Source organism: Mobula birostris, chromosome 8, assembly GCF_030028105.1.
Source record: "Mobula birostris isolate sMobBir1 chromosome 8, sMobBir1.hap1, whole genome shotgun sequence".
Classification (NCBI taxonomy): domain Eukaryota; kingdom Metazoa; phylum Chordata; class Chondrichthyes; order Myliobatiformes; family Myliobatidae; genus Mobula; species Mobula birostris.
The window spans coordinates 173,673-201,224 of NC_092377.1; the positions used below are offsets into that span (position 1 = coordinate 173,673).

The window sequence follows — 27,552 nt, forward strand, 5'->3', positions numbered from 1 at the left end:
AGGGTCGGTGTCATGGCAGGAGACCCGTGTGTCATTGGGGGGATTCTGAAAATCTACTGCTGTGGGCCCTAAGACATCAGATCTTTGCAATCTTCAGGCACACAGCTCGAAAAAAGCGACGTAACAGGCTTTTAACATCATAAACCAGCGAGTTGTTTGTTATGTCTCCCCACGCACTGGGAAAATGGAGACACCTCCCTCTCCCGTATTAGGGAGAGAGAGAACCTGTGGTACGTTGAATGCTGGATGAAATGCTTTGGGGTAACTGCAAGTCTGTGTCTTTGCTGTTGCTTTGCTCAGCTTGAGTGCTCGGTGGAAGGTGCCGATGCTTTTTTTTGCCAGTGGGGGGAGGGGGGATTCTTGCTCGCTGCCACTTACGCGCGGGATGGAGGAGTTGGGGGGGACTTTGGGGTTCTCACGTTTAACTGTCCTTCATTCTTTGGGGCACTTCTCCGTTTTTGTGGATGTTTGCGAAGAAAAATCATTTCAGGATAAATATTGTATGCATTTCTCTGACATGAAATTGAACGTTTGAACCTTTGGATCTTTACTGCACTGGGACCAATGGCAGCATATCAGCCTTCAGCCACCACCGACCCAGCAAAGCTGAAGGAAGGAAGTGACACTCTGGATGCCCTGCCTCAGCAACCAGTGCCTCCCCTGGGGAGGGGAAAACCAGACACTATCCAGCACCTCACCCCAGGCAGCAGTGTTGACCACCACCGGAACTCTTGGACTTTGTTGTGGACCCTGGGGTTGCTGGGGATGGCTGACCCCTCAGGTGGGGGCAGTGTGGCGTTCTGGGAGGTGGGGTGGTTGACAGCTCACACTAGCATTCCTGGCAGCCAGAGCTACTAATTGTTCTTGTGTTAAATTGGTTTTGTGGGATTATGCTGCGATGTTCCAGTTCATTAATTGTTACATTTTAGGTCGGGTTATACAGTTCTTTGCTTGTGTGTTTGTGAGTCACCCTGACTGTAACCGGGGCGTGAAATAATCATGTCCTCCATCTGTCTGTGACTGAGGAGGTTCTCTCAGAGCTCTCAGAGTCATAGAGCTTGGTCTATTTTTATGCTTGTCGCAATAAAGACATCAGTTGAGATATAAAAACGTAAACATGAGGAAATCTGCAGATGCTGGAAATTCAAGCAACACACATAAAAGTTGCTGGTGAACACAGCAGGCCAGGCAGCATCTACAGGAAGAGGTACAGTCGACATCTCGGGCCGAGACCCTTCATCAGGACTTCGCTGAGATAGATGAGCTTTTCTCGCCTATCATGGACCAAATACTCATCACAATATACTGAGTGCACTATAATTGACCTTTCCCCATATTATCATGTATTGCATTGCTCCTGCTAAGTTAAATATTTTCATGACTTATGCAGGTGATATTAAACCTGAAACTCATTCTGATCCTGCAGGACGGATCCCCAGTCCCTTTGCACATGGGATCTTTGAAATTTCTCCCCATTTAGAAAACAGCCTATGCCTTTATCTAACAAAGGTATGAAGGAAGGATTAAAGGAAGGCCCACAGTATTTGCTTCTTCTGGCACTGCGCATGGAGGGAGCGACTGAGCTGAGTGGGAAGACACTGACGCAATTAAAGGATCAATCCCCCGGGGGTCCACCTAAGTGGCATGATGCTATCATTTTAAAGAAAATAATTTAACTACTGGAGACAGGAGAGGCTGCAGATGCTAAACATATAAAAGCAACGCAGAAAGTGCGGGACAAAGTTCACAGATCGTGCAGCAGAAACGGAGAGGAACGGAGAGCAACTATTTGCGGCCGAGACCTTCAACAAGTTTTGCAGGTGGCCTGATTTATACTTCTGCGTTAACTGGACCCCGTTACCTACACAAGTGACTTACGGGCGTTGTGAGCATTTATACTTGAGCGTTGGTGTGTCTCCATCACTGACTGACTGACTGACACACACACACACACACACACACACACACACACACACACACACACACACACACACACACACACACACACACACACACACACACACACACACACACACACACACACACACACACACACACACACACACACACACACACACACACACACGTTACGCATGCGCACTCACCTGCCCGCGCAAGGCTTCATGGTCATGGTAGTTTTTCTCAGGGTAAACAAAAAGCGAGCGTCTTTTTTCGTAAAAGCGAAATGTGTCCTCCATAATTTCAGAGGTCTGTAAAGCTTTATGGAAAGTATTGCAGCCAGATTTCTTTCCCTGCCCTTCAGTCGCCCAATGGGAAGCTACTGCAGCGTAGGATGACATGCGATGCTACCAGGCGGAACACTCACAGCTGTTGCGGTCTGCGTTGTCGCGACGCGCGATTACATTTTGGGAGAGGTGCGCGAAGCAGCAACGCAAGCTCTCGCGTGGGGTTCCGCGTCGGCTTTGCGTAGGGTTGCGGCGACGCAGACCTTACGGCGACGCGTGGCTTGCGCCGTAGTCGGTGACAGAAGCTGCGCCGCGCCTGCGCACTAACGGGGACTTTTTGCACATGCGCGTGGTGTAAACGGAGGAACATGGCGGAACTCGGGTAAGTGGGGAGGTGGGAGCTGCGACAATCCGGTGCCATCCGCTGTCTGTGGGGGTGGACAGGGGTCGGTGTCGCCATCGGGGAGTGTGGGTGGGGGATCAGTGTTATTGGTGGTGTGGTGGGTGTCGCTGGGTACCAGGTTATCTGTGGTTGAAAAACTTGGGTCTCGATCGCGTGACCAACCTTCATAAGGATCAAACCCCTGCCCCTCTCACCACGTCCCCTTCCTTCTCCTCACTTTGACCGAGAAAGCTTTTTGCACCATCTCAAACATCATGGTGTGGTTGAGCTTAGTATCATCAGCCTATTTACTTGAGATATAGATCATGAATTTTATAGGTCATCTTTTATCTCAGTGCCATTTCCTCACCTGGCACATGGTTTTGAGATGGGCCATGAGTTGAAACATTCCTAGAATGATTGGATCCAAAATTGGTTTAGTAATGTGGCTTAGCGACTGATGGTGAAGAATTGTTTTTATAATCGGGGATGGTTACACAGCTCAACGTCTCAGACAAGCATACCAGGTTGGTTGGATGCTGTTGTGAGGGTTTTATAGTCTCTCTAATGAGCCAGATCAGTAGGACTACAGCAGCAACAGTCGAGGCGAGTCAGACACAGAAAGGTGCACATGATTTGTTAACTATTTGTGTTAATACTTTATTTCAATGAAGATTGGTATGTTTCACATGAAGTGATTCTGATTTCTGTGTTGTGTACTATGTTACTCAGGATCAAGGTGGGCACATTGCCTTGTTTGGTGACATATAATGTGGCTGAATGACAATAAACATGAACTGTGGATGGGAGCGAGGCTCCATGATGGTTTGTTCCTTCATGAAGTTCAAGGACGTCTCTGGGCAAGCACAGGATATCTGGAAGGGAGATTGAGCAGCTGAAATGGTGGTTGATGTTGATATTTGTTGGATGCCAAGGAGGTCAGCAAGGGAGATGAGGCTGAGTACAGGGCTGTGGTAGGAAACTTTGTCACGTGGTATGAGCAGAATTATCTGCAGCTTAATGTGAAAAAGACTAAGGAGCTGGTGGTAGACCTGAGGAGAGCTAAGGTACCGGTGACCTCTGTTTCCATCCAGGGGGTCAGTGTGGACATGGTGGAGGATTACAGATACCTGGGGATACGAATTGACAATAAACTGGACTGGTCTAAGAACACTGAGGCTGTCTACAAGAAGGGTGAGAGCTGTCTCTATTTCCTGAGGAGACTGAGGTCCTTTAACATCTGCCGGATGATGCTGAGGATGTTCTACTAGTCTGTGGTGGTCAGTACTGTCACGTTTGCTGTTGTGTGCTGGGGCAGCAGGCTGAGGGTAGCAGACACCAACAGAATCAACAAACTCATTCGTAAGGCCAGTGATGTTGTGGAGATGGTACTAGATTCTCTGACGGTGGTGTCTGAAAAGAGGATGCTGTCGAAGTTGCATGCCATCTTGCTCAATGTCTCCCATCCACTACATAATGTACTGGTTGGGCACAGGAGTACATTCAGCCAGACTCATTCCACCGAGATGCAAGACAGAGCGTCATAGGAAGTCATTCCTGCCTGTGGCCATCAAACTTTACAACTCCTCCCTTGGAGGGTCAGACACCCTGAGCCAATAGGCTGGTCCTGGACTTATTTCCTGGCATAATTTACATATTCTGGGCCTTTGACAAGGTCCCGCATGGGAGGTTAGTTAGGAAAATTCAGTCGCTAGGTATACATGGAGAGGTGGTAAATTGGATTTGACATTGGCTCAATGGAAGAAGCCAAAGAGTGGTAGTAGAGAATTGCTTCTCCGAGTGGAGGCCCGTGACTAGTGGTGTGCCACAGGGATCAGTGCTGGGTCCATTGTTATTTGTCATCTATATCAATGATCTGGATGATAATGTGGTAAATTGGATCAGCAAATTTGCTGATGATACAAAGATTGGAGGTGTAGTAGACAGTGAGGAAGGTTTTCAGAGCCTGCTGAGGGACTTGGACCAGCTGGAAAAATGGGCTGAAAAATGGCAGATGGAGTTTAATACAGACAAGTGTGAGGTATTGCACGTTGGAAGGACAAACCAACGTAGAACATACAGGGTTAATGGTAAGGCACTGAGGAGTGCAGTGGAACAGAGGGATCTGGGAATACAGATACAAAATTCCCTAAAAGTGGCGTCACAGGTAGATAAGGTCGTAAAGAGAGCTTTTGGTACATTGGCCTTTATTAATCAAAGTATTGAGTATAAGAGCTGGAATGTTATGATGAGGTTGTATAAGGCATTGGTGAGGCTGAATCTGGAGTATTGTGTTCAGTTTTGGTCACCAAATTACAGGAAGGATATAAATAAGGTTGAAAGAGTGCACAGAATGTTTACAAGGATGTTGCCGGGACTTGAGAAACTCAGTTACAGAGAAAGGTTGAATATGTTAGGACTTTATTCCCTGGAGCATAGAAGAATGAGGGGAGATTTGATAGAGGTATATAAAATTATGATGGGTATAGATAGAGTGAATGCAAGCAGGCTTTTTCCACTGAAGCAAGGGGAGAAAAAAACCAAAGGACATGGGTTAAGGGTGAGGGGGGAAAAGTTTAAAGGGAACATTAGCGGGGGCTTCTTCACACAGAGAGTGGTGAGAGTATGGAATGAGCTGCCAGACGAGGTGGTAAATGCGGGTTCTTTTTTAACATTTAAAAATAAATTGGACAGATACGTGGCTGGGAGGTATATGGAGGGATATGGTCCATGTGCAGGTCAGTGGGACTAGGCAGAAAATGTTTCGGCACAGCCAAGAAGGGCCAAAAGGCCTGTTTCTGTGCTGTAGTTTCTATGGTTCTATGGTTCTATTACTATTTAACTATTTATGGTTTTACTATTTATTATTTATGGTGCAACTAACGAAAACCAATTTCCCCCGGGATCAATAAAGTATGACTATGACTATTAACGACAGGTGGCAACATGGAGATGACCGTACCTTTCCACGATTCCATGATTTAGAACACTTATTAGATGCTGTCAATGACTTCAGTCTGAGGGAGCGTATTCCAGGTGTTGACTATAATTGGGTTAAAAGGGAACCCCTCAGACATATACACAATCTATTTCCTTCAAGGTAGCAGTTTTTAAATTAGACGATGCAGGTTTGTGTGAGAAAGTGAACAGATCAATAGTGTGGTAGGGAGCGAGGAGAGACTGTTGGATTAAATATCATTTATTGCAATGCAAGAGGTCTGACAGTTCAGATGGATGAATTTGGGGCATGGATATCTATGTGGGATTAGTATATTAATGACTAAAGTATGTTTGAGGGAGGGACAAGACTGGCAGCTAAAGGTTCCAGGGTATAGGTGGAAGAAAGGGAGGGGGGAGAGTAACATTTCTGATAAACATAGAAACCCTACAGCACAATACAGGCCCTTCGGCCCACAAAGCTGTGCCGAAAATGTCCTTACCTTAGAACTGCCTAGGCTTACCCGTAGCCCTCTCCATGTATCCATCCAGGAGTCTCTGTCGTTTGCACCTCCACCACCGCCGCCGGCAGCCCATTCCACACACTCACCACTCTTTGCATTAAAAATTTACCCCTGACATGTCCTCTGTACCTACTTCCAAGCACCTTAAAACTATGCCCTCTCGTGCCAGCTATGTCAGCCCTGGGAAAAAGCCTCTGACTCTCCACATGATCAATGCCTCTCATTATCTTGTACACCTCTATCAGGTCAGCTGTCATCCTCTGTCGCTCCAAGGAGAAAAGGCCGAGTTCACTCAGCCTATTCAAATAAGGCATGCTCCCTGATCCAGGCAACATCCTTGTAAATCTCTTCTGCACCCTTTCTATGGTTTCCACGTCCTTCCTATAGTGAGGCAACCAGAATTGAGCAGAGTACTCCAAGTGGGGTCTGACCAGAGTCCTGCATAGTTTACCTCTTGGCTCTTAAACTCAATCCCACGATTGATGAAGGCCAATGCGCCGTATGCTTTCTTAACCACAGAGTCAACCTGCGTAGCAGCTCTGAGTATCCTATGGACTCAGACCCCAAGGTCCCTCTGATCCTCCACACAGCCAAGAGCGCTACCAATAGGTACCATGACCTCTGGCTGTTCTCCTTCACACTTCAGGGTATCGTGGACGTGATCAGAAACATCCCGGACCCTTGCACCTGGGAGGCAAACTACCAGCTGCGTTTCTTTCCTGCGACCACAGAATCTCCTGTCTGACCCCCTAACTATAGAGTCCTCTATCACTGCTGCCATCCACTTCCTTTCCCTACCCTTCTGAGCCACAGGGCCAGACTCTGTGCCAGAGGCGTGACCACGGTTACTTCCCCCAGGTAGGCCATCTCCCCCAACAGTACTCAAACAGCAGTACTTATTGTTAAGGGGGACGGCCACAGCGGTACTCTCTAGTATCTGACTCTTGCCTTTCCCTCTCCTGACTGTCATCCAGTTATCTGTCTCCCCAGGCCCTGGGGTGACTTCCTGCCTATAGCTCCTCGCTATCACCTCCTCACTCTCCCTGACCAGACGAAGGTCATCGAGCTGCATCTCCAGTTCCTAAGGCGCTGCAGCTTGACGCACCTAGCGCAGATGTAGCCGTCCTGGGGGCTGGTAGTCTCCAGGACCTCGCACGTCTGGCACCGAGCACAGAGAACCGGCCTCACACACATTCTTTCTGTCTGTATTCTAAACAGATAACATTCCTCGCCTAAGCACCGTTGAGCCAAAGCCTTCCTACTCTGTCTCCCTCTACTCTGACGCCTGCTCTGTAAAGCTGTCTTCTTTTTAATCTCTTCCCGCTGTTGTCACTGGCCGACCTCCACGTGACTGCGCAGTCATGCCCTGTTCAAACCACTGAAGAAATAATGGAGAATGTCATAGCAGTAATAAGGTGAAGGGCCTGTTTCAAGCTGCAGAACTCCAAGTGTCATGGTCGGCATGGCAGCTGGGTCAAAAGGGCCCATTTCTCTTTGTACAAGTTCTCACCGTTTAATTTTGAACGACTCCCGCTTTCCAGCAGTAGATTTAGCAGCCCATTGCTGTTTCCAATTTTACATCTGGCATGTCCCATTTAATCATGTGACTTCGTCCTTTACCAATCCAGTGAGCGATTCTGCAGACCGACCTTATCCTTCATTATAAATATTTCCACTGTGTAAACATTTAATACATACAATAAGTTCTAGATGCCTTTGCATTCTTCTGCTCTTGTTGACAATTACACAATGCCTTCAGTACCGCTCTTTCAATAAATGATTCTTTGGAGAGCAATTGCAGTTTTATAATTGCAGCTGAACTCTGCTTGATCAACAACGTACTTCATGACATGCCAGTGATATTAAACATGATCTTGTTATTTTTTCAGAGAGAGGAGAAAGCTGCCACGTGTCCCAGAGAACCTGCTGAAGAGGAGGAAAGCTTATCAGGCTATTAAGGCTACCCAGGCCAAACAAGCTTTACAGGAAAAGCGAAAGGTCTGAAGGACTTTCACTGCATTGATAATGTGTTATACCATTTTCAGAATTCTCTGTCCGTTTTTGCAGTTTGCTTGGCTGTGATAGAATCCGAATTCGGATACAGTTATCTCTCCGAGTATCTACTGCAGAGCGGGAACTGCTGATCGATTGAGTGCTCCAGTTACGACCCAAATCTTTATATTCTCTTGGTTCTTAATGACATTTCAAGAAGAAAGTCCACTTACCTTAAGTACTCCAACCCAGCCTGAATGAGAGCTTCTCCCATGTTCCAGACCTCATCCTTGTAGCTTTGCTCTTTCTCTGGAAAAGCATTTGCCTTAGTCCATTCACCTGCCATACTTTGTTTTCTGGATCAAAGTCAAGCTATGTTAGAACGGTACACAGACACGCCCTTCAGCCCACAGTGTTTGCTGAGCAAGATGCCTAATTAAACTAATCCTTTCTTCCTGATGTCCCTCCCTTCCTTGCATGTACCTATCTAAAAGCCTTTTGAATGTCAACTATCATATTTACTTCTAGTACTTTGTCACACCGTCTCTTTACTTGATAGACTAGAAACATGAGGGGCTTCATGGCTTCCTTCTGAGCATTCCAGCAAATTCTGCACATTGAATTTTGTACAGTGTTAATTTTCTACATCATATGATGGATCAAGGTTACCAGTATAGAGTGGAGAGTTTACTTGCCTCAAACATGTTGTGGTTGATATCAGCTCAATTTTATGGAAACTGTAGCGTTTGAGGTGCTAATTTTCAGTTCCACCTAGTCTGGCCGTATGTGAGGGTTGCCAATTCTGTGCCAGAGATACTGGAAAGGTGTCACTCACTTTCCTTGTGGAGTATTTTTTATGAGGCATAAATAGAAAAATTATGAAAAATGTGGCCTTTTAAACATTACAGAACTTCCTAAACAAAATAATTAAATGTCAACCGGTTGAGTTAGGAGGGTTAATTATAATTTTGTTTTGACCCCAGTACGAAAGTGGGGTGCTGAATATCTGGGTTCATACTGATCTAGATCTGAAGTGCAATTGCTTTTTCATTGCAGCTTCAGAAGGGGAAGCAGATTCGTTTTAAGCGAGTTGAGAATTTTATAAAAGATTCTAGGCGGAAATTCCGGGATGAGGCTCGATTTGTTCGGATGGCAAAGAAGGCAGTTAAGAATGATGTGCCTGAAGGGCAGAAGCTGGCGTTTGCAGTGCGGCTCAGACCGTAAGTATCACAGCTGCAGTCATCTCTGCTGGGACTGCATGTTTATTCTGAACTGAGATGAGGAATGCTCAATCTTTAAATGCATCAAAAATGTTGCAGGATTCACGGGGTCAGTCCCAAGGTGCGGAAAGTTGTTCAAATGTTGCGACTTCGAAAGCTATACAGTGGGACATTTGTGAAATTGAATCAGACATCATTGAAGATGTTGAAGGTGGTGGAGCCCTATGTTGCTTGGGGGTAAGAATCAAGATCCTTTGATGTCATTTCCAGTACACAAGTGTGGGAGAACAAAATAATTCTTAAGGACAAAATTGCTGTTTACAGATAAATATGAAACTGCAGGGTTTGGGAAGCTATGGTGATGAGGCAGAGATTCGGTGTCATAGAAATAGAAAGCATACAGCACAATACAGACCTTTCAGCCCACAAAGCTATGCCGAACATGTCCTTACTATAGAAATGACCTAGGGATACCCATATCCCTCTACTTTTTTAAACTCCATGTACCTATCCAGGAGTCTTAAAAGACCCTATCCTATCTGCCTCCACCACCGTTGCCGGCAGCCTATTCCATGCACTCATCACTACATCTGCTGTTGTACCTTCATGAATGTGTTTTGTAAAATCCTCAAAAGATTCAATCAGTCGAGGCTAAATGGATTATCAAAGTTCTTGTAGTTACCACATACCTCCTTGAGATTTTCTCGTGAGCATTTACAGGAAAATAAAGAAAGCTACTTAAAGACTGAGGAACAATGTCCAAAGGAACACAAATGAGGCTAGTATTGAGAACTGTATCTTGAGGGGAAGAGATTCTGTAGACCAGGTGTTATCTGTGATGTTAGGGAGATATCAGCGTGGTACACGAGAGTGCTCACCGTTACCATATTCTGCTATACACCATCTCAGGATGCTCCAAGTCATTATACTTGTGAAGCACCTTATTGACTATATAATCACTAGAGTGATTAATTTAACTCGGGTTAATTTGCACACAAACAGTGATTTATTACATGGTTTTGAATAATGCAATAGCTTTGTGTACACTTGGAAAGGGAGACAGATTTGATTGAATGTTAGTCTGAATTATCAGACTAACATCATTGGAGTTATCTCTACTCTGGCTCTCCACACAGAACCAGGCCCTTCAGCCCACAGTATGCCTGAACTGATTAAACAAGTGAAATGCCTAAACACCAAATGTTCATATTCTTCCATTTTCTTCACATTCATGTGTCTATCTAAGAGCTTCTTAAATGCCTCTATCTTATTTCCCTCCACAACCACATCTGGTAGCGCAGTCTGTGGGGGAGAAAATAGACTTTCTCCACATGGCTCCTTTGAATCATCCATTTTCAGAATACAGGCATGCTCTCTAGTTTTAGACATTTTAACTTTGGGGGAAAGAAACTGGCTATCTATCTATGCCTTGCATAATCTTTAAACTTCTGTCAGGTTTCTTCAGTTTCTGCTGCTCAAGATAAAACAATCCAAGTTTGTCCAGCGCGCATGCCCTCTCTAATTCAGGCTGCATACTGGTAAACTACTGCACCTTCGCAAAGCCTCGAAATCCTTCCTTTAGTGGGAATGCAGTACTCTTCCTTTAGTTGGAATGCAGTACTCTGGATGTGGACTAACTAGAGCTTTATAAAGCTGCAACATAACCTTCTGACTTTTGAAGTCAGTGCTTCAACTAATAAAGCATACTATGATCTTCTGTGCAATCCTATCAATTTGTACAGCCACTTTGAGGGTGCTATGGACTTGGACTCCAAGACCTCTCTGTACATAAATGCTGTTAAGGATCCTTCACTAACTCCATACCGTCTTTTTACATTTCATCTCCCAAAGTGCAGCACCTCACACTAGATTAAAATCCATCTGCCATTTCTCTGCTCATACTTACATCTAACTGTCCAATATCCCAGTCTATCATTTGGCAATCTTCTACACTATCTACAATGCTACCGATCTTCGTATTCTGTTTGGGAGGGAGGCAAAGGAGGGACTTGATCAGAGATAGTGTCACGGCTGCAGAGAAGGAGGAAGTTATGGAGGGATTGTCTACGGAGTTTCTGTGGGTGGAAGTTAGAAACAGGGTCAATAACTCTACTGGATGTTTCTGATAGACCATCCAATAGTAACAGGGACATCAAGGAGCGGATAGGGAGACAGATTCTGGAAAGATGTAATAATAACAGGGTTGTTGTGGTGGGAGATTTTAATTTCTAAAATATTGATTGGCATCTCCCTAGAGTGAGGGGTTGAGATGGGGTGGAGTTTGTGAGGTGTGTTCAGGAAGGTTTCTTGACACAATATGTAGATAAGCCTACAAGAGGAGAGGCTGTACTTGATCTGGTACTGGGAAATGAACCTGGTCAGGTGTCAGATCTCTCAGTGGGAGAGCATTTGGGAGATAGTGATCACAATTCTATCTCCCTTACCATAGCATTGGAGAGGGATAGGAACAGACAAGTTAGGGAAACGTTTAATTGGAGTAAGGGGAAATATGAGGCTTTCAGGCAGGGACTTGGAAGCATAAGTTGGAAACAGATGTTCTCAGGGAAACGTACGGAAGAAATATGGCAAATGTTCAGGGGATATTTGCGTGTGAGGTGGTTCATTTTGGTAGGTTAAATATGATGGCAGAATATAGCACTAATGGTAAGACTCTTGGCAGTGTGGAGGATCAGAGGGATCTTGGGGTCTGAATCCATGGGACAGTCAAAGCTGCTGCGCAGGTTGACTCTGTGGTTAAGAAGACATACGGTGCATTATCCTTCATCAATCGTGGGATTGAATTTAAGAGCTGAGAGGTAATGTTGCAGCTATGTAGGACCCTGGTCAGACCCCACTTGGAATACTGTGCTCAATTCTGATCGCCTCAGTACAGGAAGGACGTGGAAACCATAGAAAGGGTACAGAGGAGATTTACAAGGATGTTGCTTGAATTGGGGAGCATGCTTTATGAGGATAGGTTGAGTGAACTGGGCCTTTTCTCCTTGGAGTGATGGAGGATGAGAGGTGACCTGATAGAGGTGTTCAGGATGATGACAGGCATTGATTGTGTGGATAGTCAGAGGCTTTTCCCCGGGGCTGAAATGGCTAGCATGAGAGGGCATACTTTTAAGGTGCTTGGAAGTAGATACAGAGGAGACGTCGGGTAAGATTATTACGCAGAGAGTGCTGAGTGCGTGGAATGGGCTGCTGGCTGCGGTGGTGGAGGCGGAAACGGTAGGGCGTTTTATGAGACTCCTGGATGGCTACATGGAGCTTAGAAAAATAGAGGGCTATGGGTAAAGCCTCGGTAGTTCTAAGGTAGGGATATGTTGGGCACAGCTTTGTGGGACGAAGGGCCTGTATTGTGCTGTAGGTTTTCTATGTTTCTATCATCTACGAGCTTACTAACCTATCTATCTACATTTTCATCCTGGTCATTTATATACACTCAGTGGCCACTTTATTAGGTACAACTTGAAACCTGATGTGGTCTTCTGCTGTAGTCCATCCACTTCAAGGTTCAATGTGCTGTGCATTCAGAGATGCTCTTCTACACACCACCGTTGTTACGCATGGTTATTTGAGTTACTGCCACCTGTCAGCTTGATCCAGTCTGGCTATTCTCCTCTGACCTCTCTCATGAGTAAGGCATTTTCACCCACAAAGCTACTGCTCACTGGCTTTTTGCTTTACACACCATTTGGTGTAAACTTCAGAGACCAATGTGTGTGAAAATCCTAGAAGATCAGCAGTTTCTAAAGATACTAAAGCCACCCAGTCTGGCACCAATAATCATTCCCCAGTCGGAGTCACTTGGAACATATTTCTTTCCTATTTGGCTGTTTGGTCTGAGCAACAACTGAACCTCTTGACCATATCTGTATGTTTTCTTGCATTGAATTGCTGCCACATGATTGGCTGATACAGTATTTGCATTAAGAAGCAGGTATACCTGATAAAGTAGCCACTCAGTGTATATCGAAAAACAACAACAGAGGGCCCGGTGTGGGTCCTTGCAGAACACAGGTTTCCATCCAGAATAACTCTATTGGACACTACCCTCTGTTTTGGGCAAGAACCAATTCACAATAGATCCATTTGGGTCCCCTCTACCGCCCCTATCACATATGGGTCTAATTCCCTTCTTGCATTCCTATCCCTTCTGGCTCTAGTTCCCCTCTTCCATCCCTATCCCTTGACACTCTTAATTCCCATCTTTCATCTCTGTTCCTTGATGCTCTAATTCCCCTCTTCAATCCCTATCCCTTGATGTTCCAGTTCCCCTCTTCCATCTCTATCTCTCGTGGTTCTAATTCCCCTCTTCCATCCTTTATCTTTCTGGCTGTAGTTCCTTAACCCTTGTGGCTCTGCTAATCCTCCTCTTCCATCCCAACTCTAGCAACGTTACCGTCTGATTTCTGCTTTCTAAGCAGAACATACGCTTCCTTTTTGGCTGAAATGATGCAGTATTCAGACACCTGAATTTCAAAGTCATAGCATGATCATTGGAAGGAGACATGGTCAAATTGAAGGAGAGTTGGACATCACTATTTGAGCAATAAATTCCTTCGCAAGTGTACAGCCAAAGAACAGCTCAGGTGGGCTAAGTAGTGTGAGATCACTGCTAGGAGGAAGGGTGTGAAGATTTGTGCAATTTTGTGAAGAGTAGTGTTCATGCTACTGTCTGTGTCCTGTGTCACTTCATTAATGTGTTTACACATCTTAATTTTTCTTTGCAGATTTCCTAATTTAAAGTCCATCCGTGAACTGATTTTGAAACGAGGTCAAGCAAAAGTGAATAAGAAACGCATACCGCTAACTGACAACTCGATTATCGAGGGACACCTAGGTAACACAGACAAAACTTACATTATCAGAAGATAACAAAACATGAGCAGGGGATAACAGAAATTACCCGTGAGGAAGTTGTGCTCAATGTACATAGACTTCCAATTTAGAGAGTGCAATAGGGATTTCTCCAGATGCTGTCATGAGTTTATGATTAGATTAGATTATAAGGACACGCAGACTTCTTTTATTGCCATTTAGTAATGCATGCATTAAGAAATGATACAATGATATATCAAGGGAAGCAGAAAGGGGAACCAGATGCATAACATATAGGAGCAGAGGTAGGCCATTTGGCCCATCGAGTCCTGCGCAATTTCATCAGGACTGATCCATTTCCCCCTCAGTCCCAATCTCCTGCCTTCCATCACCCCCACCGGTATCCCTTCACACTTTGACTAATCAAGAATCTATCAACCTCTGCCTTAACTATGCATAAGGACTTGGTGTCCACAGCTGCCTATGGCAATGAATTCCACAGATTCACCACTCCCTGGCTAAAAATAAAATCCTTGTCATCGCCGTTCTAAAGTACATCCCTCTATTCTGAGGTTGTGTCCTCTGCTCTTGATCTCCCCCACCATAGGAAACATCCTCTCCACATCCACTGTATCGAGGCTCTTCAACTTTTGATAGGTTTCAATGCAGTCACCCCTCAATTCTTCAGAATTCCAGTGAGTACAGGCCCACAGCCATCAAACGCTCTTCATATGACAAGTGTTTCAATCCTGGAATCATGTTTGTGAACCTCTTTTGAACCCTCTCCAATCTCTCTTGGATAAGGGGCTGAAAGCTGCTTGCAGTACCCCTAAGTGTGGCCTCACCAGTGCCTTATAAAACTTCAACATTACATCCTTGCTGTTATATTCTAGTCCTCTGGAAATTAATACGCACGTTGCATTTGCCTTCCTCCCCACCAACTCAACCTGCAGATTAATCTTCAGGGAATCTTGCACAAGTCCTGCTGCACTTCAGATTTTTAAATTTTCTCTCTATTTAAATAATTGTCCGCCCTTTTAGTGCATGACTATAAACTTTTTGACACTATTTCATCTGCCACTTTGCCTATTCTCCTAAACTGTTTTAAGTCCCTCTACTCCAAACTACGTGCCCCCTCTCCCTGTCTTTGTATCTTCCAAAAACTTTGCCACAAGGCCATCAATTTCGTTATCCTTCAGCCCATCAAATCTTTGTTGGCCTTCTGCCATCCATTTAAACCACTTCTATGTCAAACATCAGAAAGTTGCGATGGCCAAGTGGTTAAGATGTTGGATTCAAGATTCAATGGGGGTGCCCCATGCAGGTTCGAACCCTGCTTGCAGCAGGTTTACATTGACTGGAGCTGTTACACTGCTGAAAAACATCAGCTTTTATCAGATATTGAAAAGCTATCAAAGGATGTGGAAAGAATGTTTTCTATAGTGAGGTGGTGTTTCGGACAAGAGACAATGTGTGGAATTCAATGTCACAGATGGCTGCGGAGGCCAAGTTATTGTGTGTATTTAAAGCAGTTGTTGCCAGACTCTTGATTAGTCATGGTGTCAAAGGTTACAGAGAGAAGGCAGGAGAATGGGATTGAGAGGGCTCATAAATCTGCAATGCTGGAGCAGACTTAGTAAGTTAACAAGTCATTCAGTGCAGATATGTGCATGCATCTCAGGTTGTGGAAGGAAGACGGGGCTCAAATTGCAGGGTTTCAGTGCGCTCAGAGTTCTGCTGCACATGTGTACCCTTTGGCCCACCCTGTCTCTGCTGACCATGATGTCAACTTACAGTTATCCCACTTGCCCCTGTTAGGCTTGTGTGTCTTCATTCCTATCCAAGCACTTGTTCAGATGTCTTTTAAAAACCATAATTGTTTCTGCTGTGTGTGTGGGGGATCCAACCTCATTATTCCCTCACATCTTTTTCCATTGCACTTTAAACCAATGCCCCCTAACTTTAGTGTCCCTCTGTGTCTAGACTCTTATAAGCCTCTAGGTCATTCCAGCCTCCAGTGTTCCAGAGAAAACAATTTAGGTTTGTTCAACCTTCTTATAGTTAAATGTCCTCTACTGCAGGCAACATTGCAGTACCCACTCTAAAATTTCTACATCTTCCTATAGAGTACTGAACAGAACTGCGCACAATACTTTAAATGCAGCTTAACCAATGTTTCATACAGCAGCATAATTTCCCAGCCAATGAAGGCAAGCATTTATCACCATGTCCACTTGTTTTGCTACGTTGAAGGAGCTATGCACTTGACCACCTCTGTACGTCAGAGCTCCTACCATTTTCTCTTGGATTTGACATAGAGCATTGAGCAATACAGCACAAGAACAGGCTTTTTGGTACACAGAGTTGGTGCTGACCAGTTAAAGCTGCACACATGGCCACCGTGGTCTGTACGTGTACCGTTTAAATGCCTCAGAAATGTTGCTTTTTTATTTGCTTCCAATGCACCCCACCTCCCCCCCAGCAGTATGCTCCAGGCAACGTTTTACTCTGTAAAAAGAAACTTGCAATGTAAATTTTTTAAGCTTCTCCCTCTTTGCTCTCATGATTTTATGACCTCCTTTCAGATCACCCCTCACCCTCTGATACTCCTGAGCAAACAATCCATTTGTCCAACTCCTCCTTGTAGCAAATACTATCTTGTCCAGCCAACATCCTAGTGAACTTCTGCACCCTCTCCAAAACATCAACATAACTGGGACATAGTGAGCCAAATGGTATGTTCTTGTGCTGTATTGTTCTATGTTCTCTAACTGCTCATAGTGCTCCAAATGTGGCCTAATAGTTTTATACAGCTGTAACGTGACTTCTGAACTGAACAAGAAATGCAAGTATGTTCTATGCGTTCTTTACCACTCTGTCTCCCAAAATGCAATGCCTCCTACAAATCCTGGTTAAACTGCATCTGCGCTTTGCAGCGGTCCATATTCTGCTGTATGCTTCAACAACCTTTCTCATTGTCCACAAGTCCGTCGTCTGCAAAATTACTAATCAGCCCATCATTGATGTATATCATAAACAACAGAGGTCCTAACACTGATCCTTGCAGAACACCACTGGTTGCAAACCTCCAATCGGAGAAATGCTCTTCCACTGTTACCCTGTCTTCTGTAACAAGCCAGCTTTGTATCCAACTCACTGGATCCCACATGAGTTAACATTCTGGTCCAGCCGACTATGATGGGCCTTGTCCACTTCCTTGGGGTGAAAACTTGTGCAAAGTTTACAGTGTTCATGGATGTGGTATGAGGCTGTTAGAAAATTACATAAGATATTCAAGAAATCAACTCTGATTGTAGAGAATGGAAACCTTTAAAAAATGGGAATGTATAAAATAAAAGAGTTGGTTATTGACTTCAGGAAAAATGATACACATCAAAGGTTTGAGGTTGACAGCTTCAAGTTCTGAGATGTGAAAATAACTAATAGCCTTTCTGGATCCCACCACATTGACAGCATGGCCAAGAAAGCTCAGCAACACTTGTACTACAGGAGGATAAAGACACTTAGCATGTGCCCGTCAACCCTTATCAATGCACTGTTCTATCTGGATGCATAACATCCCGTTATGGAAACTGTTTTCTTACGTTAATACAAGAAGCTGAAGAGACTAGCTCATCATTTACCTTGTTATCATTTTGCACTTTATCATTTATCAAAACACTTTTACACTTCATTCTGCTTCGTTATTTTGCCTTGTTAGGTCATGGTTTGGGTTAGCCTCACCCTCAATGCACTGTGTAATGATTTGAGCTGTATAAAAGTACACAATCAGTCTTTCACTGTATCTTGCTATGTGTCATTGATAAACCAACTCCAATGGTTAATGATTTGGAGGAGGGAGGACACTGTATTAGAGACTTGGTTGAAAGAAGGGCAGACTAACATTACAGTTGTGATGGGGTGAGTTGTTTTCTAAAACAGTTTTGTTGTGATTTATTGCTTGCATTTTCTTTACAGGAAAGTGTGGATTGATTTGTCTTGAGGATTTGATATGTGAGATCTATACTGTTGGAAAATACTTTAAGGAGGCCAGCAATTTTCTCCATCCCTTCAGACTGTCGGTAGCGAGACACGCAGCAAGGAACAAGATGGGATTTCTGAATGAATTTGGAGAGACTGGACACCGTGGAATAGAAATCAACAAACTCATTCGTCAGCTCAATTAAAGGTAGTTGAGAGTGCAGGATTTTGTGAACAACTCTGAGATTTCCTACTGTGGTATTAATGGACAAGAAGATCGGTGTTATGATAAATGTGTTTGATTTTCAGATTGTACAGAAGTGAATACAAATTATTATCACTGCCACTGTTCCCTTTGGAAAATTCCACACTGTTACATTAGCCTTATTAAGGCCATTCAGCATAGGTGTATAAAAAGAATCAATAAAACATAGGAGCAGAATTACGCAATTTGGCCCATCATGCGTCTGTCTGTTCTGACATTCCATCCTGGCTGATTTATTATCCCTCTCAAACCCATTCTGCTGTCTTCTCCCTTTAACCTTTGACATCCTGATTAATCAAGAATCTGTCAACCTCTACTTTTAATATACCCAAAATGATTTGGTCCACACATCTGTCTGAGGCAATGAATTCCACAGATTCACCAGCCTCTGGCTAAGGAAATATTTCCTTGTCTCTGTTCTAAGTGGATGACCCTCAATTTAGAGGCTATGCCCACTGGTTTTAGACTCCCTCACTACAGAAAACATCTTCTCTCATTCACTCTATTTAGGCTTTTCAATATTCAATATGTTCCAATGAGATATGGAAAAGGACCTTGGCGATTGTAGGGATGACTTACAGCGGACTTTAGAAAGCATCAAGTTGGACAAGTCACTGGGACCAGATGAGATATACCCCAGGCTACTGTGGGAGGTGAGGGAGGAGATAGCTGAGCCTCTGGCAATGATCTTTACATCATCAATGGGGATGGGAGAGGTTCCAGAGGATTGGAGGGTTGCAGATGTTGTTCCCTTATTCAGGAAAGGAGTAGCCCAGGAAATTATAGACCAGTGAGTCTTACTTTAGTAGTTGGTAAGTTGATGGAGAAGATCCTGAGAGACAGGATGTATAAACATTTGGAGAGGCATAATATGATTAGGAGTAGTTAGCATGGCTTTGTGAAAGGCAGGTCATGCCTTAGGAGCCTGATTGAGTTTTTTGAGGATGTGACTAAACACATTGATGAAGGTAGAGCAGTAGATGTAGTGTATATGGATTTCAGCAAGATGTTTGATAAGGTACCCCATGCAAAGCTTATTAAGAAAGTAAGGAGGCATGGGATCCAAGGGGACCTTGTTTCGTGGATCCAGAATTGGCTTGCCAACAGAATGCAAAGAGTGGTTGTAGACGGGTTATATTCTGCATGGAGGTCAGTGACCAGTGGTGTGCCTCAGGGATCTGTTCTGGGACCCCTTCTCCTCGTGATTTTTATAAATGACCTGGATGAGGAAATGGAGGGATGGGGTAGTAAATTTGCTGATGGCCCAAAGGTTGGAGGTGTTGTGGATAGTATGGAGATTACGGCGCAACAACAGGATGCAAAACTGGGCTGAGAAGTGGCAGTTGGAGTTCAACCCAGATAAGTGTGAGGTGGTTCAGTTTGGTTGGTGAAAAATGATGGCAGAATATAGCACTAATGGTAAGACTGTTGGCAGTGTGGAGGATCAGAGGGTTCTTGGGGTCTGAGTCCATAGGACACTCTAAGCTGCTTCAGCTTGGTCTGCTGCGCAGGTTGACTGGGTAGATGGCATTCGGTGCTTTGTCCTTCACCAATCCTGGGAGGAATTGAGTTCAAGAGGTGAGAGGTAATGTTATAGCTATATGAGACCCTGGTCAGACCCCACTTGGAGTACTGTGTCACCTCACTACAAGAAGGATTTGGAAACTATAGAAAGGGTGCAGAGGAGATTTACAAGGGTGTTGCCTGGATTGGGGAGCATGCCTTATGAGAATAGGTTGAGTGAACTTGGCCTTTTCTCCTTGGAGTGATGGAGGATGAGAGGTGACCTGCATAAGGTGATGAGAGGCATTGATTTTGTGGATAGCCAGAAGCTTTTTCCTAGGGCTCAAATTGCTAACATGAGAGGGCACAGTTTTAAGGTGCTTGGAACTAGGTACATCGGGTAAGTTTTTTTATGCAGAGCATGGGGAGTGTGTGGAATGAACTGCCGGCGATGGTGGTGGAGGCAGATACGATAGAGGCTTTTTAGAGACTCCTGGATAGGTACATGAAGCTTGGAAAAGTGGACGGCTGTGGTTAATACATGTCTGAGGGAGTGGAGTATGGGGCAGGGCTTCGGGTTCCTGGATCACTGGGGCCTTGTCTGGGGGAGGTATGACCTGTACAAAAAGGATGGGTTACACTTGAACCCAAGGGGTTCCAATATCCTAGCAGGCAGATTTTAATAGAGCTGTCAGGGAGGGTTTAGACTAATTTGGCGAGAGGATGGGGACGGAGTGATAGGGCTGAGGAAAGGGAAAACAGAAATAAATCAAAGATAGCATGCAACAGATATGGAAAGAACAGGCAGGAGGTGAGGCTTAATCACAGCTAATGGCGTGAGTTACAGGGCAATAGAGGTGTGGTGTAAGTTAAAACAGAAAACAACAAATACTGGACTGAAAGTGTTTGAATGCACGCGGCATAAGAAATGAAATGGACGATCTTGAAATTCAGCTACAGATTGGTCAGTATGACGTTGTGGCCATCATTTGAAACTTGGCTAAAGGATGGCTGCCATTGGGAGCTGAATGTCCAAGGATATACGGTGTAACAGAAAGATAGGTTAGTAGGCAAGCAAAGGGGGTGGTGTGGCCCTGTGTATAAGAAATCATATTAAATCATTAGAAAGGGATGGCATATGATCCGAAGATGTAGAGTCTCTATGAGTTGAGTTAAGAAATGGCAAGGGTAAAAGCACCCTAATGACAGCTGTATAGAGGCCTCCAAACAGCAGCCGGGATGTGGATTACAAATTACAGCAGGAGATAGAAAAGGCGTGTCGGAAAGGCAATGTCATGATAATCGTTGGGGATTTTAACGTGGAAGTGGATTGGGAAAACCAGGCCAGTACTGGACCTCGAGAGAGAATTTGTAGAATGTCTAAGGGATGGCTTTTTAGATGGACTGAAAGTCCACTGCGGTTGGGTGCTTCCAATGGTGCGGCATCGGCAAGTTTGCAGTGCTTGGAGGTTCATGGCAGGGAGAGTTTTTCCCTCTGCGTGAGATGATGAGGCTATTGGAACTTTGAGACTTTTTTACTGTGCCCATGGTCTGCTCTTTATCAAATTACAGTATTGGTTTGCACTGTTGTAACTATATGTTATAATTTTGTGGTTTTGTCAGTTTTAGTCTTGGTTTGTCTTGTGTTTTTTGTGATATCATTCTGGAGGAACATTATATCATTTCTTAATGCATGCATTTCTAAATGACAATAAACGAGGACTGAGTGTCGTCATAATCTTAAAAAGCTATTTTAAGTATATTAAGTGTAAAAGAGAGTTCAGGATGGGTATAGGACCAATAGAAATTCACGCTGGAGATACTGTAATGAGAGTCGCAGAGATGGAAGACATCTGCAGTCTACATTCAAGAGTGTCAGGGAAGTGAAGTATGTGTAGTGAAAATTACAACTGAGAGGGTGCTCAGGAAGCTTAATGGTCTGAGGGTGGATAAATCTCCTGGACCTCATGGAATGCACCCTCGTGTTCTGAAGGAAGTAGCTGGAGAGATTGCGAAGGCATTAACAATGATCTTTCAAGAATTGATAGATTTTGGCATTTTACCGGATGACTGGAAAATTGGAAGTGTTACTCTGCTATGTAAGAAGGGTGAGAGGCAGCCAAAAGGAAACATTAGACTTGTTAGCCTGATATCAGTGGTTGGGAAGTTGTTGGAATCGATTGTTAGGGATGAGATTATGGAGTACCTGGAGGCACATGCAAAAATAGGCCAAAGCTAACATGGTTTCCTGGAAGGAAAATCCTGCATGACTGACGAGAGAGATGTCTTCATTTTTTAAAGAAAGGGGCTTCCCTTCCTCCACTATCAACTCTGCTCTTAAACGCATCTCCCCCATTTCACGTACATCTGCTCTCACTCCATCCTCCCGCCACCCCACTAGGAATAGGGTTCCCCTGGTCCTCACCTACCACCCCACCAGCCTCCGGGTCCAACATATTATTCTCTGTAACTTCCGCCACCTCCAACGGGATCCCACCACTAAGCACATCTTTCCCTCCCCCCCCTCTCTGCATTCCGCAGGGATCGCTCCCTACACAACTCCCTTGCCCATTTGTCCCCCCCATCCCTCCCCACTGATCTCCCTCCTGGCAGTTATCCGTGTAAGCGGAACAAGTGCTACACATGCCCTTACACTTCCTCCCTTACCACCATTCAGGGCCCCAAACAGTCCTTCCAGGTGAGGCAACACTTCACCTGTGAGTCGACTGGGGTGATATACTGCGTCCGGTGCTCCCGATGTGGCCTTTTATATATTGGCGAGACCCGACGCAGACTAGGAGACCGCTTTGCTGAACATCTACGCTCTGTCCGCCAGAGAAAGCAGGATCTCCCAGTGGCCGCACATTTTAATTCCACATCCCATTCCCATTCTGATATGTCTATCCATGGCCTCCTCTACTGTAAAGATGAAGCCACACTCAGGTTGGAGGAACAACACCTTATATTCTGTCTGGGTAGCCTCCAACCTGATGGCATGAACATCGACTTCTCCACCTTCCGCAAGGCCCCACCTCCCCCTCGTACCCTATCTGTTACTTATTTTTATGCACACATTCTTTCTCTCACTCTCCTTTTTCTCCCTCTGTCCCTCTGAATATACCTCTTGCCCATCCTCTGGGTTCCCCCTCCCCCTTGTCTTTCTTCCCGGACCTCCTGTCCCATGATCCTCTCGTATCCCCTTTTGCCAATCACCTGTCCAGCTCTTGGCTCCATCCCTCCCCCTCCTGTCTTCTCCTATCATTTTGGATCTCCCCCTCCCCCTCCAACTTTCAAATCCCTTACTCACTCTTCCTTCAGTTAGTCCTGACGAAGGGTCTCGGCCTGAAACGTCAACTGCACTCTTCCTAGAGATGCTGCCTGGCCTGCTGCATTCACCAGCAACTTTGATGTGTGTTGCTGTGACTAACCTACTGCAATTTTTTGAGAAAATTACATGCAGGATAGACGAAGGAGATGCAGTGGATATGGTGTACTTGGATTTTCAGAAGGCCTTTGACAAGGTGTCGCACAGGAGGCTGCTTAGTAAGATAAGAGTCCGTAGAATCACAGGGAAGTTACTAGCATGGGTGGAGCATTGGCTGGTTGGCAGAAAACAGAGTGGGAATAAAGGGATCCTATTCTGGCTGGCTGCCGGTTAGCAGTGGAGTTCCACAGGGGTCAGTGTTGGGACTGCTGTTTTTTATGATGTATGTCAATGATTTGGACTACGGTATTAATGGATTTGCGGCCAAATTTGCTGATGATACGAAGATATGTGGAGGAGCGGGTAGCTTTGAAGAAACAGAGAGCCTGCAGAGAGACTTAGATAGTTTAGGGGAATGGGCAAAGAAGCGGAAAAATGGAATAAAATGTTGGAAAGTGTATGATTATGCACTTTGGTGGAAGAAATAAACGGACAGACTATTATTTAGATGGAAAGTGAATTCAAAATGCAGAGATGCAAAGGGACTTCGGAGTCCTTGTGCAAGATACCCTAAAGGTTAACATCCAGGTTGAGTTGGAAGTGAAAAAGGTGAATGCAATGTTGGCATTCATTTCTAGAGGTATAGAATATAAGAGCAGGGATGTGATGTTGAAGCTCTATAAGGCACTCGTGAGACCACACGGAGTATTTTGTACAGTTTTGGGCTCCATATTTTAGAAAGGATATACTGACATTGGAGAGGGTTAAGAGAAGACAACAATGATTCCAGGAATGAAAGGGTTGTCGTATGAGAAACGTCTGGCAGCTCTTCGGTTGTATTCCCTGGAGTCCAGGAGAATGAGGGGGAACCAATAGAAACATTCTGAATGTTAAAAGGCCTGAACAGATTGGATATGGCAAAGTTATTTCCCATGGTAAGGGAGTCTAGGACAAGAGGGCACAGCTTCAGGATTAAAGGACGTCCATTTAAAATGGAGATGCAGAGAAATTACTTTCGTCAGAGGGTGGTAAATCTGTGGAATTTGTTGCCATGAGCGGCTGTAGAGGCCAAGTCATTGGGTGCATTTAAGGCAGAGATAGATAGGTTCTTGATTAGCCAGGGTATCAAAGGGTATGGGGAGAAGGCAAGGGAGTTGGGATGACTGGAAGAATTGGATCAGCCGTGATTGAATGGCGGAACAGACTAGATGGGCCGAATGGCCTACTTCTGCTACTATATCTTATGGGCTTGAATTCAATGCCTTGACTAATAACAACAAGCATGTCATGTGCTTTCCTAACCACCCCACCAACCTGTGTAGTCAGTTTCAGGGAACGATAAACGTGCACCCCGAGATCCTTCTGCTTATCAACTGCTCAGTATCTTGTTAAAATGCTTACATAACTTGAACATACATTAATTAAGTAAAAGTCAATGAAGATAAAACTGACAGCTCACCTGTTTTCGAGACACAAAACTGATCTTTTAAATAATACAAGGCTGGCCATTTTCAGTCGATCAGTGAGAAACTAGAAAGTTCACCTGTGTTTTCATCAGAAACTTATAAAGCTGTTGTCTTCTCTTCATTTCTAACCTGTACCTGTTTCCAATTCCACATGATCCTTGGGATTGACTACTCAATTACATCAAACAGTAGGACAACAGCAGCTCCAGATTTGTCACCATCTTCCCTGGGCAGCCTTAGCAGTACTGGCCACCCATCCAGAATGGCAATTACAAACCTCTTTTGAGGAAATTACAAGTAGGGTAGACAAAGGAGATGCAGTGAATGTGGTGTACTTGGATTTACAGAAGGCCTTTGACAAAGTGCCGCATATGGGGCTGCTTTAAGAGCCCATGGAATTACAGGGAAGTTACTAGCGAGGGTGGAGCATTGGTTGGTCGGCAGAAAACAGAGTGGGAATAAAGGGATCCTATTCTGGCTTGCTGCCGGTTACCAGTGGAGTTCCACAGGGGCCGGTGTTGGGACGGCTGCTTTTTATGATGTATGTTAATTATTTAGACTGCAGTATTAATAGGTTTGTGGTTAACTCTGCCAATGATACAAAGGTAGGTGGAGGAGTGGGTAATGTTGAGGAAACAGAGAGTCTGCAGAGAGACTTAGATAGTTTAGGGGAATGGGCATAGATGTGGCAAATGAAATACAATCTGGAAAGTCTATGGTCATGCAGTTTGGTGGAAGAAATAAATAAATCTATTATTTAGATGGGGAGAGAATTCAAAATGCAGAGATGCAAAGGGACTTTGGAGTCCTTGTGCAAGATACCCTAAAGGTTAACCTCCAGGTTGAGATGGTGGTGAAGAAGGTGACTGCAATGTTGACATTCATTTCTAGAGGTATAGAATATAAGAGCGGGGATGTGATGTTTAGGCTCTGTAAGGCACTCATGAGACCACACTTGGGAGTATTTTGTGCAGTTTTGGGCTCCTTATTTTAGAAGGGATGGACTGACATTGGAGAGGGTTCAGAGAAGATTCACGAGAATCATTCCAGAAATGAAAGGATTGCCGTATGAGGAATGTCTGGCAGCTCTTGGGCTGTGTTCCCTGGAGTTCAGGAGAATGAGGGGGGATCTCATAGAAACATTCCGAATGTTAAAAGGCCTGAACAGATTAGATACAGCAAAGTTATTTTCCATGGTAGGGGAGTCTAGGACAGGAGGGCACGACTTCAGGATTGAAGGACATCCATTTAGAACAGAGATGCGGAGAGATTACTTCAGTCAAAGGGGGGATAAGTCTGTTGCCATGAGCAGCTGTGGAGGCCAAGTCATTGGTGTATTTAAGGCAGAGTTAGATAGGTTCTTGATTAGCCAGGGCATTAAAGGGTATGGGGTGAAAGCAGGGGAGTGGAGGTGACTGGAAGAATTGGATCAGCCCATGATTGAATGGCAGAGCACTCGATGGGCCGAATGAGCTACTTCTGCTCCTATATCTTATGGTCTTATGGCATAGTAAAAATTGAATACCATCTTGCTGTTATATCACCCAGTTGGCTACTCACTTTTGTTTTGTAGGTCCTTTGCAGATCAATGCGAGTATGGGATTTGCTCACCTATACTGTGTATCGTAAATCTCTACTGACTGATAATTCAGAATTTTAATGTTCTTGTCAAGGTCATCAGCAGAGACGGTCTAATGCCTTGACTCACAGGTGACCCCGGCTGGAAGGAGATCGCCTTCTGGTTGTAGGGAGCAGCTACCAGAAGTGAATAGGAACATTTTAAAATTGTTGCAAGCGGACTTTATTTACTGAAGACTTGCATCAAATTTGTTAATGCATTTGAATTTCTGTATTTCAGATTATTGACAAAAACTGATATTCATAAATCATTGGGGCTTATCCAATGATTTAATGGTGTGAAGTTTTTGTTTGTGTTACATGCATCACTGGTAACATTGGGTTTTCTTTGTCATCAATAGCTGTCAAGTAGATGGTGGTGAGCTGCCTTGAAGAACCTTCCACATCACTATTGAGATGAATGCTATGACTTAAATCAGCAACAGAGGGAAAAAAAAAAATTTTTAGGTCGTCCTGGATGGGATTTGCAACTACTACCTTTGCTGTCCTCCTTGGTGTTAGAAGTTATGAATTTGGAAGAACCTGTGAGAATAACAGCAGTGCATTTTGTAAATACTCCACATTGTAACTGAACTACAGGTTGGTGAGGGGAAGGAATGATTTGTCAGTAACGTGGTTGCTGTTTTTTCGATGGTTTCAAGCTTGAGTTGTTGAAAATGCACTCATCATAGAAGTGGAGAGTATTCCTTCACTCTCATGACATACTGTGAAGATGGAGTTCAGTCACTTTTACTGGAAAACCAAGCTCTGGCCTGCTGTTTGTCTGGTCTGCAATGACGCCCTGCACACTGATGGTTAGGAGTCTGATAGAATCATGCAAATGAATGTCAAGGAGAGCTGATTACATGGTCATTCTCTGGAACTATTTTGTTGAACTTATCAGCCGGCCTATGCTGGAACTTCATTCTGGAAAAATTGGTTGCTTCATTTGATGAGAAAAGTAAGTGGAATCAAATGCACACAATCTGCTCTTCTGACATAGTCGATAGAAGGTCGCAGATGAAGTAGCTGAACCTCAGGAATAGCCCTGAGTTAATGACCTAAGCCTGAATGATTGACTCTATCTCTGCCTCTTATTTTTTTTTTTACAAACCTGTCAGGTGATCCCTTTCAGCCACCTTCACTTCAGGCCCGTGAGTGTGTTCTTGATATCTGTGGAGTTCAGTTTTACCAGGACCCCTTGGTGCTACATCTGATCAGATGCTGC

At 44.5% G+C, this 27,552-nt stretch overlaps 1 protein-coding gene and 1 non-coding gene across 3 annotated transcripts; both read left to right on the forward strand.

Annotated features, from left to right (window-relative positions):
• Positions 1–2,519: 2,519 nt before the first annotated feature.
• rpl7l1 (ribosomal protein L7-like 1) lies at positions 2,520–27,430 on the forward strand. 2 transcript variants are annotated; one of them, XM_072264669.1, is made up of 7 exons: positions 2,520–2,568; positions 7,919–8,027; positions 9,078–9,241; positions 9,341–9,478; positions 13,981–14,090; positions 18,047–18,257; positions 26,687–27,430. In XM_072264669.1, the coding sequence occupies exons 1-6, from the start codon at positions 2,555–2,557 to the stop codon at positions 18,253–18,255; spliced, it is 744 nt and encodes a 247-aa protein (XP_072120770.1). In that variant the 5' UTR covers positions 2,520–2,554; the 3' UTR covers positions 18,256–18,257; positions 26,687–27,430. The 2 variants fall into 2 exon arrangements, with proteins under 2 accessions (XP_072120770.1, XP_072120771.1); XM_072264670.1 differs by lacking the exon at positions 9,341–9,478.
• On the forward strand, positions 15,332–15,413 carry trnal-caa (transfer RNA leucine (anticodon CAA)). The gene has a single exon. It is a non-coding gene; the product is annotated as a tRNA-Leu (tRNA).
• Positions 27,431–27,552: the final 122 nt, after the last annotated feature.